Here is a 19,770-nt window from a genome sequence, read left to right on the forward strand (position 1 = left end):
ACCATGTGCATTATCAAATTATTAGTGTCAGAATTTTATTTTATTTTATTTTATGGGGTCAAAGAAAAATAGAACCCAAAAAGACAAAATTCTTTTTAAGAAATGGGATATTACTGTTTTACCCTTTGGTCAGAAGGACCATAACCAAATTTGGACCCCACTTAACAGCTCAGCAATTATCAAATTAGTAACATTTTCATCAATCTTTAGGTCCCACATACCATAAAAATTATTGAAAAAAATTATTTGCATCTAGTAACAAAAACAATAATAATAACATAGTTACGTAATACCTGTTGTTGTTGATAAAAGCTAAAAGATATTTCGTGAAACAAATCAAAGTTATGTACATTGATCCAAACATTACGATTATTGAAAAAGCTGACAACGACAACATGTATAGAACAATTTCACAAGTGAAATCTGAAGAAGATGAATGTATGCAGTTGTATCTCTACTTTGTGACGTAAAGAGTTTGTTTTAAATGACAAACATAGGTTGTGGTGCAGTGGATGGGGCTGCTCTACCCTTAATCAGAGGTCTAGAGTTTGATCTTGGGTATGGAAAAAACTTTGTTAGGGAGCGCTTTCCGTCGAATGGGGACCTACGCGGCACGAATCCAAATTAGTCGGGCTCCAACGCAGGTACTGAACATCGGATAGAAAATCAAAAAATAATAATATGACTTCTCCCCTCCAAAACAATCACATGATCCGCCGACCATTTTACTTTCCATGCTCCTCCACTTCACCCTATCACATTTATCATTGTTTCATTAATTTAAGGGTGTGTTTGGTAGCAAGGAAAAATGATTTTTGAAATATAAAGTTAATTTGTTATATATTTTTTAGTGTATGATAAGTATGTTAAAAGAAGTTTATTTTGAAAGTATTTATATGTTATGTAGAAAAAAATTATAGAGATGAGATGAGTTGAGCTGAAGGTCTATTGAAAATAATTTCTTTACCTTCATAAATTAGGAGTAAGACTACGTACATGCCACCCTTCTCAAATCCTGTTTTTGAAATTACATCAGACTTTCATTAGGGAAGTCATTTCTCGTTTTCAATGATCTTGTTTTTCTAGAGATTATATCTTTCAAATAATATAATCAACTAAACATGAAAAAACTGAATAGGTGTCGAGAGTGTACCAAAAATTACTTTCTTAGTCACAACGATAGGAATAAGTTTTGTGTATATCCCATCCTCTCTAAGCCCCATTTATGAGACTACTCTAAACATGTTGTTACCCATTTGTGGGACTATACGGGATCAGTGTTGAGGATTTACCATAACCTTTCTACAACAACAGCATACCCAATGTATTCCTACAAAGTGAGGTCTGGGGAGGGTAAAGTTATAGGGAGGTTGTTTCCGATAAACCTCGGTTCAGGACATATAATAGTATAACAAACAAAAAGCATAAAAGCACACAACAAGATGAAATAACACACGACTAGATACTAAAAGAATTTAGACACCCACAAGGTACCACTATAAACTATCTATTCAAAATCAGTGACATCATTGAAACACCATGAACAAGAAACTCCAGGTGCAGATAGAAAGAAAACACTCTTCCCTGTTATAACGATTGAACTCCTACCCACTAATCTTTTTACCTTAATTCGAGTCTGTTGCACCTTCCTATCAAGTGTCATGTCCTCCGTAAGTTGTAACTGCTTCATATCATGCCTAATCACCTCCTTCTTTTGCCTACCTCTACCCTACCTAAAATCATTCATAGTCAGCCTCTCATACCTTCGTACTAGAGCATCCGTGCACCTCCTCATCACATGCCCGAACCATCACAACCGCACTTTTCACATCTTGTCCCCCACCGAAACCACTTTCACTTTCTCCCAAATAATTTCACATCTTCTCTCTATGTTCACAAAAATATAGGTAAAATTTTGCATACATATGACCCTCCAAAAATCTACTTGTGGGATTACAATGAATAAATATTGAGGATTTATCGAAAATAACCTCTCTACCCAAAAAAAATAAAGGTAAGATCAGCCTACATACCACCCTCCTTAAACCTTAATTGCGAGACTATACTAGATGTATTGTGAATCTACTCGTGGAACTACACTGAATAAACGTCAGGAGCTTATCGAAAATAACTTTTCTACTCGCAAAAATAAAGATACAACAACAACAAAATGTTCAGTTTATTCCCACCAAATGAGGTGTGGGAAGAGTAAGTGTACGCAGTCCATACCACTACCTCAGATGTGGGATAGAAAGGTTGTTGCCTCTTTTCAATATACCCCTGGCTCAAGATGCATTTCTCATTGACATTGACATTGCATGAGCCCAATCGGCCCAAAAAGGGCGTGGCTTGGTCCAAGACGAGCTCGACCGTCATAACTCACAAAACAAAGATAAGATCTACATATACTACCTTACTTATAAGACTACACTGAATATATCGCTGTCATCATTATTGTAATATTCTCCTCCCTACCAAACACACCCTTCTCTCACCTTTTTTGGCACAAAAACCTAAAGTCAAAAAAAAATTGAAATTTTCAAAATTCCTAATTTTTTTTTTTTCAACATTCCTTTTACTAAAATAAAATAAAATAAAAAAATCTATTTGTTTTTTCCCCCTTTATCTATATCCTCACTTTCATACCCTATCTTTTTCTTATTCCTCTCTTCTCAACCAAAACCAAAAACCTATATTCCTTTTTACTTCAATGGCATTCTCAAGGGTTTAAGGGTTTTTTTTGTTCCTAAGGTAAATTATACTTCTTCTCTACATGCATAAAAATTCAATTTTGTCCCTTTTTTCACATACCCATTTCAACATTTTAACCAAAAATTTCATTTTTTTAAAGGAACCCAACCCCCACCCACCCACCCCCTACCTCATGTTGTTACACCTTCTTGAAGCAAGTGAGTTTACAAATTTGATTTTTTTTTTTTTTTTGCTAATTTTTTGGTAAAAATGGTTAATTTGGCTTAAAGGGTCACTGAAAATGTGTATTTCTTGAATTTTTCTTGGTTAATTTGGGATTAATTTGCTCTATTTTTGTTTATAAAGCGAAATGGGTTTAAAGTTTTGAGGTTTTTCTTTTTTTTTGCTAATTTTTTGGTATAAATGGATAATTTAGTTTAATAAATGTAAATTTCTTGAGTTTTTTTTGGTTAATTTGGGGTTAATTTTCTATATTTTTGTTTGAAGCAAAATGGGGTTTAAAAATTTGAGCTTTTGCTAATTTTTTGGTGTAAATTGCTAATTTGGCTTAATGGGTCACTGAAATGCAGTTTTTTTTTGTTAATTTGGGATTAGTTTTATCTTTTTTGTTCTTGAGGTAAATGGGTTAAAAAAATGGAGTTTTTTTGCTAATTTTTTGTTAAAATTGGCTAATTTTGCTTAATGGGTCACTGAAAATGTAAAATTCTTGAATTTTTTGGGTTAATTTAAGATTAATTTTCCATATTTTTGTTGCATTTTTTTGGTTAGACCAGCCGACATGTTTAGGGCAAAAGTTTTTTGAGGTTGATGGCACTGTTTAGGAAAGTGACAGCTAAAACGTTGTCGTTTTAAATTAGGAGCAAAATTATTTTAAAAAAAATATAAAGTTTTTTTTTTTTTTCCTAATTTGGTTAAGAATTACTCTATTTGGATGAAAAGATTCTCTTTATTTAATGTATTATTAAGGGATATTAATCTAGCTAAATCATTAAGGATTTTCCATATTTTTTGGGATTATTCTTTTTTTTTAAAATAATTAATGTAATTAGATGTGTTAATTAATTTTGGTAAGTGTTTTAGGTAGATTCAGTTTATACTTAGGAAGATTCAGTTTATACTTAGATTCTAATTAGAATCCTTTATTTGGTATAATTTTTAATATATGTCACCTAATATGTCTCTATTAACTTTATGTTTTACATAAGTTAAAAAAAAATAACACGTGTAGCCTTATATGGATAAATTTAAATAGGTAATATAAATCCATGTAAACATTACTAGTAATCTATTTACTTAAATAGTGCTGGATAATTTTGGAAAAAAAATATAATCTATATGGTGAGTTACATGTATAAATATTGTGCATGAGTTTTTTTTGAATACTTTTAGTTGTTAATATCTTGTTACAACTTTTTGGTGTTACAAAGTTACAATCCTTTTTTTTTTTGTACCTCAGAAGAAGATGACTATGGTTGAACATGGTGGTTATATGGATGGAAGTCCTAATGATCCTATTGTTGATGATGACTTTGAGGACATACTCAATTTTTTGGATTTTCCAATGGAAAATTTGGAAGAGGATGGAGTAGGTGTAGAGTGGGATTCTAGTGAGTCAAAGTTTCTTGGACCAATCCCTACCGAGGCTCTAATGAGTTTTCCGCCCATGCCTCAAGGCAACGTTCGCAGTGGTCGTGTGAATGCGGTGGCAAATTCCCGTCCTACGGTAAGTTTTTAAGTTTTCTTATAGAGCTTGTGTATGTATGAATGATGTGTGTAGCCATTGTGTGTTTTTCGATATCTTTTGTGTTGTAAATAAACGTGGTAGTTTGTGCGAACTTATGGTTTGGAGTTTTAGTAGTTGATTTTTAGTTCTTTATTATGTTGCTGATGATAAGGGTGAACAATGTTTTCGAATTGGGCAAGATTGGCAATGGTCAGGTGAATGTGATGGTAGATTTCTATCCTCCTGTAAGTTTTTATGTTTTCTTGTAGAGCTTATGTATGTACGAATGCTCTGTTTAGCTATGTGTGTTTTTCAATTCCTTTTGTGCTGTAAATAAATGTGGTAGTTGGTGCAAACTTATGGTTACGGGGTTTTACTATTTTGACTTTTTAGTTCTTTCTTATGTTACTGTTTTGTTAATGCTCCCTGAAAAGTTAATTTGGCTTTACTTGCACATGTCCTGTATCTTCATGTTCCTGCCATGCCTCAACGGTTTTCAATAATGAACATATTAATGCAATGGCATGGAGTGAAATTGGCTTTACTAGCACGTACTGTTATCTTTATGTTCCTGCCATGCCTCAACAGTTTTCAATAATTCACATACGAAAGCAATAGCATGAAGTGAATTCGGCTATACTCGCATGTAGTGGTATCGTATGACCATGCTTGATTCTTAATATGCAATATAACTGTCTTAAAGTGATTGTGTTGGCATTGCTTTTCTTTTTTCTGCAATAAATGTAGTCTTTTGCACTCCCCAAACAGCCGAGCAAAAAAATAAAAAAATTCTATTTGTTTCCTTGTTACACCTGTTCTTTCTTTGTGTTTTCCTGTGCTTCCTAGTTTCTCATTTGTAAAAGCTTCATGAATGAAGGCCAGAAACTGTTGCATGGAGTTCTGCCTGAACGATAAAATTGAATATACTGTCCCAGATTGCAAACCGTTACTGATTGAAAAGAAAGGATGAAATATATTTAATTTTGACTTAAACTTGGCGCCATTAAAGAAAAACAACATGGTGTACTTATCAGGAAAGGGTAAGTGTTTCCAATGTAGAATCTACAATAGAAGATTGGGTTACGATAGGCTGGTAGCTGTTTCTGCTAATGAAAGTTCGTTGGTGGAAATTGCTTGCTCCCAATCACAATCGTCCATCATGTGCTATAGTGAATGCTGGACGGGATTGGCCAGGTATATGAGTGCTATAGTGTATGCTGGACGGGATTGGCCAGGTATATGAGTGCTATAGTGTATGCTGGACGGGATTGGCCAGGTATATGAGTTCACTTTGTGAGTATTTTGCTTGCTTAAAGCATGAAGTTTGTAATGTGGCGTATATAAGTTAGTATGATTTCTTGCAACTAGTGATGTTAAGGCACAGTCTCTTCTACTTTTCTTCATAACCTATCTGTCGTTGGGGGTTTTGATCGTTCAATGAAGAGTAACTTGTATGTTTCATATAAGAAAACATTGAACCTTTGTGAAGGCACTCAAATCGCTGAGCATAAAGATTACGAAAAGTGAAGATTATTCTTTAAGGCACATCAATCTTGCTTCTGTGAAGAAGAAAAAACTAATCCATTACGTTGAAAAGTATTAGAAAGCAATTCGCTGGAAAAATTCCACCTAATATAAGAATTCACGAGACCAAAGGATTATGAACTTTTCCGCAGCTAACTATTTCATATGAGCACATAAAAATCTAAAATGTTTTTTTTGTGTGGCATATTCACCTGGTGAAGCAGTCATGTTTCTGTTTTATGTTTGAATTTAGTAAACTAGTTTTAACTTCTTAAACCCTTACAGCTATTAAAATGATACTTTGCTTAAAGCTGTTCTGTGCACTCGTTGCGTTTTTGGCAGATGCAGCAGAACATTTTCATCTTGTAGAATTACATATATAGACATGCAAGTCCATCAAGACATGTTTGTCACTGGTTATTGGTTAATGTGCTAAGGTTCAGCTTCTTTTCGTGTATTGCATGGATATTCATTCGAATATTAGAAGTATTTGAAAACCGAACTCATGGAAATTCTTAGTTCTTCTATTTCTGACAGTTTCTGAGTTAAATTCTTGTAATCAACTCTTAACGAGTCGTATTATTGCCCCTCCTTCAATTGCTGTTACCATATGTTGATTCCTTGTACCTCGATTATTGTATTGTTCTGTCGTAGTTTCTGTTCGGTTACTATCTGCAGTTTCTTCTACTTCCGTTACTTCTTTTCCTGGACTGCTTTGGACTGTTTTTTTCTTGAGAACGACCTCTCTACCTCAGAGGTAGGGGTAAGGTCTGCGTACGCTACCCTTCCCGGACCTTACTTTGTGGGACTACACTGATTATGTTATCGTAACTCTTAAAAAGTGATAAGAGTGCAGAAGCTGTTTTTCACTTATTATATCAAATGAATTCCTAATTTAGTGCTATACTATCAGATCAAATTTACCGAGGTCCAAGGGACCACCGGTACATTCCAGACACAGAGCCCAGTTTCAGTTCTTGAAGGCAGCAATTCTTGCTCTGGTGGAAAGAGTATACCCATCAAGCCAATCAAACATGACACTGTCATTCCCGTACGTCCTCGCTCCAAGCGTGCGCGACCTTCAGCTGTTAATCCATGGGTTTTGATGGCTCCCATATCTTCTACAAGAGTTGCATCCAAGAAGATTTGTGATGCCAAAAAGGGTAAAGAGAAGAAGAGAAGATTGCCAATTCTATCAGGTGCCAAGGAATCAACGACATGCTACGTGCAACAGATCAATGATACAGTGCCACAGATACCAGATGTTTCCAAGAAGAAGATAACCTCCACACAACAGTCTAGTTTCGTCAAAAAATGCACACATTGTGAAGTCACAAAGACACCTCAGTGGAGAGAGGGACCTCTGGGGCCAAAGTCACTATGCAATGCTTGTGGAGTTCGTTACCGTTCAGGACGTCTATTCCCAGAGTATCGACCAGCTGCTAGTCCTACATTCGTTCCATCTGTCCACTCGAACTCTCACAGGAAAGTCGTAGAGATGAGGAAAAAATCTATTTATGGAGGAGCTGTAGTTGAGGAGCCTCCCAAGATGATCATCGGCAGAAAGAGAAAAGCCTTGCCAGAACCAACTATTGTCGACGACCCTCCAATGTCGCCCGCGCCAGAGTTTGTTCCTATGAGTAGTTATTTGTTTGATGTATACTGAAGAGATGATTATACTTTAGTTAGGAGCTTAATCTAGTCTATTTAATTTTCTATCGGGGGAACGGGTGGCTCGGGTGGTCTGTGTGGTAACTACTACTGCTTTAAGAGGTTAATGTACAAATGTTGAATCTTTAGGTTGTCTAGGCTAGATATTTTATTGGAGGTTTAGATGGAAAAGCTTTGAGTCGATGCTTGATGAAGCAAAGTTCCTCTGATGTAAAAACTGAACTAGATATAGTAAGATGCTTAGGTTTCATTTTTAGCCCCTTGATTTGACCTTCAATCTGTTTTGTTTTTGAACTGCTTTGTAATGCTTTTACTTGCCCAGAGGGTCTCTGTCGGAAACATCGTCTCTACCTCCGAGGGTAGGGATAAGGTTTCCGTACACACTATCCTCCCTCCTTAAGACTCAGCTTGTGGGATTGCACCAGTATGTTGTTGTCTGTGTCCATGGAGTTGTAGCTTTTTGGATTCATGAATTTGCCTGTCTGCAGCCAATTCTTGATTCATTAAAGGAGATTGGAATTGCGTTACAACCCAACAATAGCAACTTCAATCCATATTCAAATACTGACTTAAGCCAAGGGTCTTTCGAAAACAGTCTCTCTAGGTAGGGGTATCGGAAACAACCTCTCTACCTCCACAAGGCAGTGGTAAGGTCTGTGTACACTCTATCCTCCCAAAATTCACTCGTGGTATTGGAAACAGCCTCTCTACCTCCACGAGGCAGTGATAAGGTCTGTGTACACTCTATCCGTCCCAGACTCCACTTGTGATATCGAAAACAGTCTCTCTACCTCCACAAGGCAGGGGTAAGGTTGGTGTACACTCTGTCCTCCCCAGACTCTACTTGTGGTATCGAAAACAACCTCTCTACCTCCACGAGGCAGGGGTAAGGTTTGGTAAGATTTGTATACACTCTATCCTCCCCAGACTTCACGTGGTATCGGAAACAGCCTCTCTACCTCCACGAAGCATGGTTAAGGTCGGTCTGTGTACACTCTATCCTCTCCAGACCCTAACTCAAATAAGCTCAAATTTGAAAACATACTTCAAAATATCATTAAAAGCAAACTTCAATAACCAATTTGCCAAACAACAAATCAAACAAACTCATTTTGCAACAATGGTGAGTTGTCATTTTTTTTTTTAGGGTTTTCGAGTTTCCCAAAAAGAAAATTAAAAAGGCAAACAACATAAATTTCGATAGTTTGGAGCTTGATTACAAAAAATTTCGATATTTTTCATAATTACTGAAAATCTCAATTTTGGGTCTGGCAAGATACATATTTAGCTCCCGATACATCCAACGAAAATACATTTTTTCCTTTGTAAAGATACATAATTAGCTCCTGATACATCTTTTTCAATTTTGGGTTTGTTGAGATACAAAATACATCCAACGAAGATACATTTTTTCCTTTGTGAATATACATATTTAGTTCCCGAATATATTTTTTTCGATTTTTTGTCTGTCGAGATACATAATTAGCTCTCGATACATCCAACGAAGATACATAATTAGTTGAAATTTTTGTAATTACTTTTTAAGAGTAAAAATTTGTGTAAATATAATATATTAAGGTGTATGTTTATGTTATTTTTTTAAAACGAAAAAGGAACAAATATACCCCCAAACTATGATAAATGGTACGTATATACCCTCCGTCATACTTTGGGGTACACATATGCCCCTACCGTTAGTGTGATGGACATATACATACCATTTCATTAATAGTCAGGGCATATGTGTACCCAAAATATAACGTAATATATATACGTATCATTTATCATAGTTCGAGGGTTCTTTGTTCCTAAAAAAAATAAAAAACAAAAACCTTTAACACTCCTCCAGGCCCATCTCCAAATGTTAGTGGGCCAAAGGAAGGCCCACAAAATATAACAAACCAATCAGAGTGAAGTGATCCCACCCCTGTACTGGGCTTTTCCACTTGGGGGCCCATTAGTTCAGAATGGGCTTTTTCTCTTTAAATGAGTTGGTCTTTTTACGCTTAGTGAGAAATAAACTCCAGACATAACTTATAAGATATTATTATACGAAAATATACACTTACATCTCGCGAAAGAGTTGTTTGTTATAGGGGCATAAATTAAAGATCAGCCTGAAATAGGGACTAAAATGAAATAACTAATTATTAATTTTTACTCTTGTAATTATTTGGACCAGAAAATTAAATTCATTTATGTTAGGTAATAATTTGATGTAATAATAATTTAGTAATAAAATTTATGTATAAAGACTCTCATGCACTTGTTGATTTGAAACATCATTCCAACATGTTGATTGATCCATAATTAATAAAGTTGATAAATTGTTTTATACAAGTAGTTAATCTAAATAATTGATAAAAATTATTTGAGTATAATTGACACATGGTGTGTCTCCATTATATTATATATATATAAAACATATCAAACATAAAAACAAACTTTATTGGAAATATATAGACGAGATTTCTCAAATCAATTCGAACAACATATCAGCTTAGATTAGGTTAAATATGTTGAGCTGATAAATAGACAAATCAATAACCAGTTAAAACTTAAATGGATCCGGCAAGTATTTTTATCATCTTTATCTATAACGCTATAACGATAATTATGCTCGTATAAAACAACTATAGCATGAGAAATCTGATGGACAATTAAGTAGGTCGAGCATAATGAAGTTGTTTAACCCTCAAAAGAGGCGAAAACAACACATGATTCCATCAGTTGTCGAAATTTCTTTGAAATCAAAGTTATTTCGATATTTGTATTGGTGAAAAAGAAATAACAAATGCTACTTAAAACTAGCTATGTAGCTAAATATATAAAAGCTGACTGAAACATCACTCTACTTATAACGCTATAACGATAATTATGCTCGTATAAAACAACTATAGTATGAGAAATCTGATGGCCAATTAAGCACCTCGAGCATAAAAAAATTGTTTAACTCTAAAAAAAAGGCGAAAAAACATCATACGATTTCATCAGTTGTCAGATTCTTTGTAATCAAAGTTATTTCGATATTTGTGACAGTGAAAAAGAAAGAGTAAAGCATCTCGTACTTCCTGAACTATGATTAAATTTGCTACGACACACTCCAACTTCACGGGGGCCCTATAACCCCTCAACTAAATTTTAGCGTATTTTTGTCATTCTTTTTAGCTGACGTGACACCTTCTGTCAACCTTTTTAGCTGAGGTGGCACCTTTGATGTGGACCCCATTTTATGTAATAACGGTGTCGCGTCGCACAAGAGGGTGACAAAAATACGCTAAAATTGAGTTCAGAGAGGTAAAATAGGACCCTTATAAAGTTGAAGCGTGTCGTAGCAACTTTAACCATAGTTCGAGAAGATACTGAATGCTTATCTCAAAAAGGAATAACAAGTGCTACATAAAATTAGCTATGTACATAAGATATACAAAAACTGACTCGATAAAATTAGCTATGTACCTAAGATATATGAAAACTGACTCGAACATCACGTTTAGATAACAAAACAAATGCAATTGGCAAAACTTTTGGCTGGGGGTGCATTTCATTAAATAGTGTTTGGTCCCCTTTATTTATTACTACTATTTGCTATCTGTAATGCCATGTGAATAATATATGTGCATCTCTTCTTTTTTTTTTTTTTTTTTCTGAAAAGCCTATAAAATTATTGGTGTGTGACTGTGTGTCATAGTTTTTGGCACCATTTTGAGTCCTGTGTACTGGACCTAGTCCAATACTTCACCTGGTCCATACTCTAACTGGGATTTTTTGTTTCAAATTTATTGTCATAACTACTGTGTGCAAATATATACAAAAACAAAAAAGTTAAACATCTAGCTTTGAACTTTGGATCATTGAACTTTTCCTTTGGTAATTGGTAGAGTAAAAAAGGCAGTTCGGTTTGGTGCACTGAAGCTCTCATTATGCATTTGATTTGGAAAGAGTGTCATTACAAAGGTGTATTGTACGCAGTCTTACTTTGTATTTCTGTCAGAGACAGAGGTTGTTTTCTTTGGTAGAGTGTATTAAATAAAATAATATTGTAACGGTATTAGTAAGGTAATGGATTTTAATCTATGTATTCAAGGGCGGATCCAGGATTTATAGGTTGTGGGTGCTCACTTTCTTTAACGAAAAAAAAAAAGTGTGTTTGCTATCAAGAATCAAACTCGCACCACTATAGGCATCAAGGTGTTTAAGTTCCACACCAAAGCCAAAGCACCCTTCAGCCACTTTTGTCTATGGGTGCTTAGCAATATATTATAACTGATTTTACTGTATTTTCTATATAAATATATAAAAAATTTACCGGGTTCAATGAGTATTCAAGCACCCGGTATGAACAATATGGGTCCGCCCCTGTATGTATTAGTATGGTTAAAGTCACAATTGTCCCTCGAAATCTTTTTCAAATCATTTTCATTATATTTTGCTCTATTCCTATACACTAATGCAAGTATTAGCAATACACAATATTTTACACTATTCATATACACTCTATCAAACGACTCCTAAAAGTTAACGATCAAAAACATATTTAAACTGTCATCTTTTTACGAGTTTTATATTTCAACTATTCATTATTTTATTTACTTACTTAAACCACTTGTATTACTAAAATATACCTCGATGTTGAGTTGATCGAACACACGTTTTTCATCGACTGAGAAGATCTTTGACTTATAAAAATTCAGAGTAAGGTTTACATATATTTCATCTTCTTCAAATCCTGCTTGTGAAATTACACTCAGCAACTGACTTATAGTCAATTTTTTGGTGCTTCGATACCCGTTAAATTCAACGCATGTTAAATATAGTCATATAGTAAAAAGAATATAAAACTTGATATGGGGTTCAAAAAAGCACTCAGTGAACCAACAAGATAGATGGATGCTTTAGTTTGCAGGCGAGAGTTAAAACTTTGAATATCAATATATGTGTTTGAACTTTTCGAACACCCACAATTTTCAAATCGTAATTCGTCATTGATTACACTATATTATTATTATTATTATTATTATTATTATTATTATTGTGTAAGGGGGCAGCTAAGATAAAGTGGACCAAACAGTGAACTTAGCTGATAATAGCAAAAAAAGAAATATGTCAGAAGATGACATTGCTGCTGTTGTTGATGAACTTTATCTTACTCTCTAAACTGCCAGTTACCTTTATCTTTTTCTTTTAAAAAAATAAAAAAAAATAAAAATTATCTGATATTCGATATTTATATTGAAATTTGATTAATTTAAATTTACATTAGATAGGGTCCATTTAGGAGTAACACTTCCTATTAAAAAAATTTTCATATCCAAGATTTAAATTTAAAATCTTTGATTAAAGAAAGAACAATTTTATCCACAACACCATTTATTTTTATTTTTTTTGTCTTGTATTCTATTGAATTGGATAACTAAAAGCTTTTCCTTTTTTCATAGATTGGATAAGTCAGCATGGTTTAAAGTTAAAAAGCATAAAACATGACACACATAATGTGAAAAAATAAAGTCTCACATAGGTTTTTTTTTTTAATGTTTGGTGTCCGCATTGAAATCCTGACTAATTCAAATCACGCATTACAGGACCCATTAAGATGACAGCGCTCGCAACAGTCTCACATAGATTAATTGGTAATGAAATTAGCTAGAGATGGAAAAATGAGATTTTCAAAATATAAAAAAAGTAAATTTAGAAGTCAAGGGTGTCAATATAAGAAATTAAAAATATATTTTTTTATTCAATTATATATATATATATTTTATTTTATTTCTAAAAAAAGTGTTTACTGACTCCTCTCAATTGCATGTAGCTTCGTTCTGAATGAGATAAGTGACGTCTTTATATGATATTGAATGAGATTTTCAAAATATAAAAAAAGTAAATTTAGAAGTCGAGTGTCAATATAAGAAATTAAAAATATATTTTTTATCCATATATATATATTGTAAAAAAGTCTTTACTGACTCCTCTCAAGTACATGTAGCTTCGTTCTGAATGAGATAAGTGGTGTCTTTATATGATATTGAACAATTTTCTCTCGTAAATAGTAGTTGGGCTCGAAGCCGAGTTGGTCTAAGGCGGTAGATTAAGGCTTCGTTTGGTCATGAAAATCATAATTTTTTTGAATTGGAGTTGGAGTTGAAATTGAAGTTGGAGGTAGAGTTGTGTTTGACCATGAATATAAATTAAAGTTGTTTTTGAAATTTTGTGTGAGAAGTATGAGTAAAAAAGGTGAGTAAAAAGGGTGAAAACAAATACAATTCTCTAGTCGTATTTGAAATTTTCATAGTCAAATATATCTTGTTTTCATTTTTTCCACTAAAGTGAAAGAATTTTCGAAAAAATATAAATAATTATTATGGACAAACGACTACTAAGTTTAAGTTGGAGTGGGCATATTCTATCATTCTCAGATTCTACATGTAGAATTATATTAGTTATGTTATTGTTATTATTCTGAGTTATAAAATAGAATGAGCACTTTTAGTTTTTATCGGTTGAAGAAAATTATGAAAATAACTTATTTAACTAGAAATATCATACCATCCTTAAAAAATTATAATATACTAATTTACTTAGAAGCGAATGCTTTAAAATATTTTATTCAATCATCGCTCTGAATCATTATATTTATCCCCCAAATATAATGTTATATTATAGAAACAACAATTGATTTAGTTACAAAATAGAGGATGAGTGTCACTCGTAAGAGAATGATTGAGTTAGGGCAGCTGATAGTATGCTATAAGATAAATTAGGATTAATCGTCATCGTATATCTTTTCAATCGAACTTCTCTCTTTACCGTGCTTGTCTGGTGCAGTTTACATCTCGTACATAGTCAAACTTTATTGTATATGAGTGAATTTACTTACTACGCTCAAAGAATAACAATTATGAATTTTCTGACCCTAAATTTTCTACTTTAAATACTGAAGTTCTCGTTAGTTGATTCCTTCATAATAAAAATAATTTATTTTCTTGGCCAATTTCAAATATTATTTTATGACAGAATTAAAAGTACATATCAATTGATTAATTGGAGAGAAAACAAACAAATGATTGAAGTTATCGATTGTATGGTATAAATCTAAATAACTCCTTCGATATGGCCAGCATCAAATTGGAAATACTTCAAGCACAAACATGAGCTGTAATGAGATACATAGATTAAACAAAAATATCTCAAAGTAAAATATACTAAGACTTAATTAATTAATTGAATCATTGCAAAACATAAAGCTACTTAGCCCACATCACAAATGGAAAATTTTGGAATATTTTATTTAGATACTGTTATTTAACTTGTAAATTAAATTTATAATTTTTTTTATGTCTATCCACTTTCTAAGTTGCAGCATCTTTATATATACAAAACTTTTAAAGCACGTTGACGAAGTTCAAGCAAAAATGGCTATATCTTCTACAAAGAATAACTGAATTTGTAAAGAAATAGTTTGATCGATAGGATTATCTCGATAAAATTAATTGTCTAAAATTAAATTTTAATAAAGTATCTTAAATCTCTCTCTATCTATCTATATATATATATATATTGTAACAATTTAAAGTTGTTGGTTTTTTGTTCTTTCGCATATTAATTATTTTTGGTGTAGTATTTTTTAAAGATACATAACTTTTAACTTCACATTTTAATATAATTATTAATAAAAGTTAAGATTGATTCTAGTGAATAAGATGTTAGATATTTATTTGTAACACATTAATTTAGATGTTATTGTTGAGATTTTATTTATTAATATGAAGTTTAAGTTATTTAATTTAATATTCTAAAATATTTCTAATAAAAATTAAATAAACTTTATGTTTCTTTATTTTTTTAGATAATTTTTTTAGATATGTTTCACAATCCTTATTGTAATTTCAAGTGAAGTTGAAATGATAAATTTTACTATTAAATTAGTATATGCCGATTTCTAGCAAATGAAGACACAATCATAAAGAGGCTATAATAAGGAGTTGTTTGGTAGACTGTATAAGAATAATACAAAATATGACGTGTTAGTAATGTCTGTATTAGTTATGCTTGCATTAGCTATGCTTGTATTTTTCTTATGCAGTGTTTGGTTTGATGTATTAAAAATAACATAAATTTAATAATTTCTAAATTTTTTATTTTTTTTTTACAAAAATATCTTCCGTATATATGTTGGAAAGGATGCAGAATTTTTTTTGAGGATAATGGTATCTTTAATTATGTTAATGCATGCATTGAATCTATTGTATTGCTAATACCATGGATTTTGAGGTATTAGTAATACACAACTCAATACACAGTGCATTAGTTATACATAGGGTAAAAAGATATATCAAACAAGGTACTATTAATAAACATTAAACTAATGCATGCGTTAACTTTCTAATGCACTCTACCAAACGAGCCCTTAAGGATATAAAGTTTCTTCTCCTAGAAAATCTAGGTAGTATAGCTTATGAAAAAATTAATTAGTCTTTTATTTAGTTTTCTTATTCCATTGTACCAAAAAAAGGAAAAAGATAAGAAACTTGCTAGTATCTTTAATATAAACTTTTGAATGTGTCTCTAATAATTGACATATGGTTGGTGTTATGTCATAATACTGTATAGTACATATATGTTCCACCATTAAAAAGTTCATTAATGGAAGAGGACCACTTAGAAAATAAATGGATGGAACAATTGCTTAGCCCTATCTAATAATTGACATGGTTTTGTTTGTGACAAGATACATATATATACAAAAAAGTGCAGCTCGATCCAGTAAAACTCTTGCTATGTGCAGGTCCGGGAATGGACCCCACCATAAGGGTGTATTGTACGTAATCTTACCTTACATTTCTGTTATAGGTTGTTTTCAAGGTTGAACCCTTACTACTAGGAAGTGTGTGTGTATATATATATATACACATATATATACACTCTTTGTTTCAATTTGTTTGACTTACTTTGCTTTTTAATCCATTTAAGAAGGGAAAATGTTTAATTACCACCTTGAACTATACGCGAAAAAGCTGAGATACACCCGAACTTTATGAGGGTCCTATTACCTCTAGACTAATTAAAATCGTATTTTTTGACAACCTTAGTGCCGACGTGGCACATACGTGACACACACGTGTGTTTACGTGGACTCTTCAGTGTGTTGTGCCACGTATGTGCCACGTAGGCACTAAGGTTGTCAAAAAATACGATTTTAATTAGTCCAGGGATAATAGGACCCTCCTAAAATTCGGGTGTGTCTCATCCTTTTCGCGTATAGTTCAAGATGGTAATAGAGTATTTTCTCCATTTAAGAAAAGAAAGACCCTTTTGACTTTTTATTTTTCGCAATTCTTTAATTTCAAACTTTTTAAATGACAGACACGTTGATATATTTGATATATATCTTTAATTGCAGATCATAATATTTATTTATTTATTTATTTTTAACTTTATTAAACTCTCTATCAAGTTAAAATATATCAAACAGATTGAAACTAAGGAAGTAATAAGAACAAAGGGAGAAGTAGAATAGTAGATAAATTGTCAAAAGGGAAATATAGAAAGAGTAAGGTCACATTTAATGCTTCTTAAAGTTCATTTTGCTGTTGGCTTGATGTAGTATGTTTGTTATAATGTTGTTTTCTTTCCAATATCAACCACTTTTTTCATTCCTATACTTGTTGTAATTTTGTATATATTTGGAAAAGTCATCATCAATTATTATGGAAAGATGGATATAAAATCATACATTTTTAATTAAAGATATCGAGTTTAAGTTTTAAACAAACTTGTCAAGAAAATCACAAGGGAAGAGTTACGAATATACTCCAGAACTTTAATAAATGATACAGATATATCCGTCGTCATACTTTAGGTATAAATATACTCTTACCGTTAATAAGAAGGTACATATATACTCCTAAACTTTAATAAATGGTATAGATATACCCTCTGTCATACTTTAGGTATAAATATACCCTTGTCGTTAATGAAAAAGTACATATATATCCCTAAATTTTGTACCTCAAGTATGTCGACGGATATATCTGTACTATTTATCAAAGTTTAGGGGTACATTCATGCCTTTTTTGAAATTGCATTATATAAAGTTATTCTTATCGAGAGAGTTGCAACAAAGACATTTTTATCTGAGGAAGAAATAGAAAGTGTATATTATCTTTGTTAAACACAATCCTAACGTGTCCGGTTATTCAAGAGCATTTTTCTTTTAATGAATTTTACGTGGCGCTAATTCAAATTCGTTGAAATCACCTTACAAATATCAAACACTAAATACAATATATATATATATATATATATTTGAGAAGTCATTTCTTATCATTAAGGGATGGATAAAATCTTTTCATCGTTAATTAAGTGTCTGTTTCCAGCTCAAAAATGTAATTTCTTTTAGTAGAGAGCGTTTTTCCTCAAATAAACTAATCTATGCTACACAAATTCGAATTAGTCAATACAATAAATTTCAAATACTATATGTTCAAAAAAAAGTCATTTTCTTTTTCAAATAAATAATTTGCATGGGTTTGTTTTATTTATTATGAATAAACTATACACCTTTCTTAGGAATGTGTTAATTTTGTATACCTTTTAACATTTCATAATTTGTTATTGGCACAAACATTTACCCCTCATGGCAAAAATAAAAAATAAAATAATAGAGAAAATAGTTCATTATATTTAGATTATAGTTTTGTACTTTACAAAATCATAATTGTACTTTGTTCTTGCTTTTTTTTCTTTATCAATTTTTTATGTCAGCTGATTTATCAAGCAGAGTAACATGTATAAAATATAGTGGACATCTCGATTTTAAATTTTGAATATAAAAAAGTTTAATTATCATTTTAATTTTTTTTTTATCCCTGTTTAACGAAGTGTTTTTTTTTTAATGTTATCAAAATATTGAATTATTATCGGCTTTTATAACAATTAAGTTTGATAAGTCTATTGGTTCATACAGTTGTCCATGTACCAATATAAATTTCTTCAGTAATTAATTTAAAAATTAATTAAATTAGCCCTTTATAGGGAAGTAAATTAGCACAAAATGAAAATAGTATTTCACTGCTTCGGCAAAATCCGAGACAAATAGGAAAAGAGAAAAAGCAAATTAAAATAATTCTCGTATGTCTCAATTTATGTGTCACTTTTTATTTTTAAAAGTCAAATAATTTAAGTTTAATCATAAATTTAGACGAAATCTTCAAATTTTTGAAACAAAAAGTTATGTATTAGAAACTACATAAAAGGTATTAAAAGTCACGATTATTGATTATTTCAAAATATATTTAAAAGATATACAAAAAAAATACGATCAAAGATAAATTTATTTCAAACTCAAAATTCAAAAATCGACGTATAAATTGAAACGGAGAGAGTAAATTTGTATACATGAATTGTGTTTATCTTTAATTAAATATTTAAAGTTCGAATTCATAAGGATGAAAAAGACATATTGAGAGTGTTGTCCATAAAAATATGTTCCGCAATGTCTGAATTTAAATTTAGTCAGAAGTTTGATGAAATGATTAAGGATCCGTTTGGCCATGGAGATTTTTTTTTTTTTTCTTCGAAAAATTTTTTAAGAGTTGGAAATTGTGGTGTTTGGCCCTGAAAATTCGGAAAATAATTCCAATTTTTTTTTTCTGAAAATGGAAAATAAGTTTTTGTTGTTTTCACAATTTTCCAACTCGAATTTCAATTTCAACTCCAACTCCATAAAATTTTAGTTTTCATGGCCAAACGGCTACTAAGATTTCTTCACCTTTGATCAAATTTCTCTAGTTCGATTTCATGAGTGTAAACTTTTTGTTAAGAACGTCGCCTTCAAAAATGAGCTATACAATATTTGAATTTATATCTAATCGAATTTTAATACGAATATCGAGACGGAGTAAAAAAAAAAATAGAAGTGCTTGGATTTGAAAAGACAGATCCTACAAAAGGCAAAAACTTTTATGTCACTCTTACGTCTTTGCCGGTCAGAACATGACAAATAGAACTACTTGGCAGCAATCCCGAGGCAATGAATATACATTCACGATTCAAACTCGAGATCTTTATTTAAAGTTGCGTGAATATTTATCGTTTTCATATAACTTTTATTGGTGAAAGGTTAAAAGTATATTTAAAATATC

At 31.7% G+C, this 19,770-nt stretch overlaps 1 protein-coding gene across 1 annotated transcript; it reads left to right on the top strand.

Annotated features, from left to right (window-relative positions):
- The first annotated feature begins 2,608 nt into the window (after positions 1 to 2,608).
- On the top strand, positions 2,609 to 7,886 carry LOC107847839 (GATA transcription factor 11). The gene is made up of 3 exons (XM_016692375.2): positions 2,609 to 2,751; positions 4,169 to 4,435; positions 6,873 to 7,886. Exons 2-3 carry the CDS (start codon positions 4,175 to 4,177, stop codon positions 7,623 to 7,625), a joined length of 1,014 nt encoding a protein of 337 aa, XP_016547861.1. The 5' UTR covers positions 2,609 to 2,751; positions 4,169 to 4,174; the 3' UTR covers positions 7,626 to 7,886.
- The last annotated feature ends 11,884 nt before the right edge of the window (positions 7,887 to 19,770 follow it).

Source organism: Capsicum annuum, chromosome 11 (genome assembly GCF_002878395.1).
Source record: "Capsicum annuum cultivar UCD-10X-F1 chromosome 11, UCD10Xv1.1, whole genome shotgun sequence".
Classification (NCBI taxonomy): domain Eukaryota; kingdom Viridiplantae; phylum Streptophyta; class Magnoliopsida; order Solanales; family Solanaceae; genus Capsicum; species Capsicum annuum.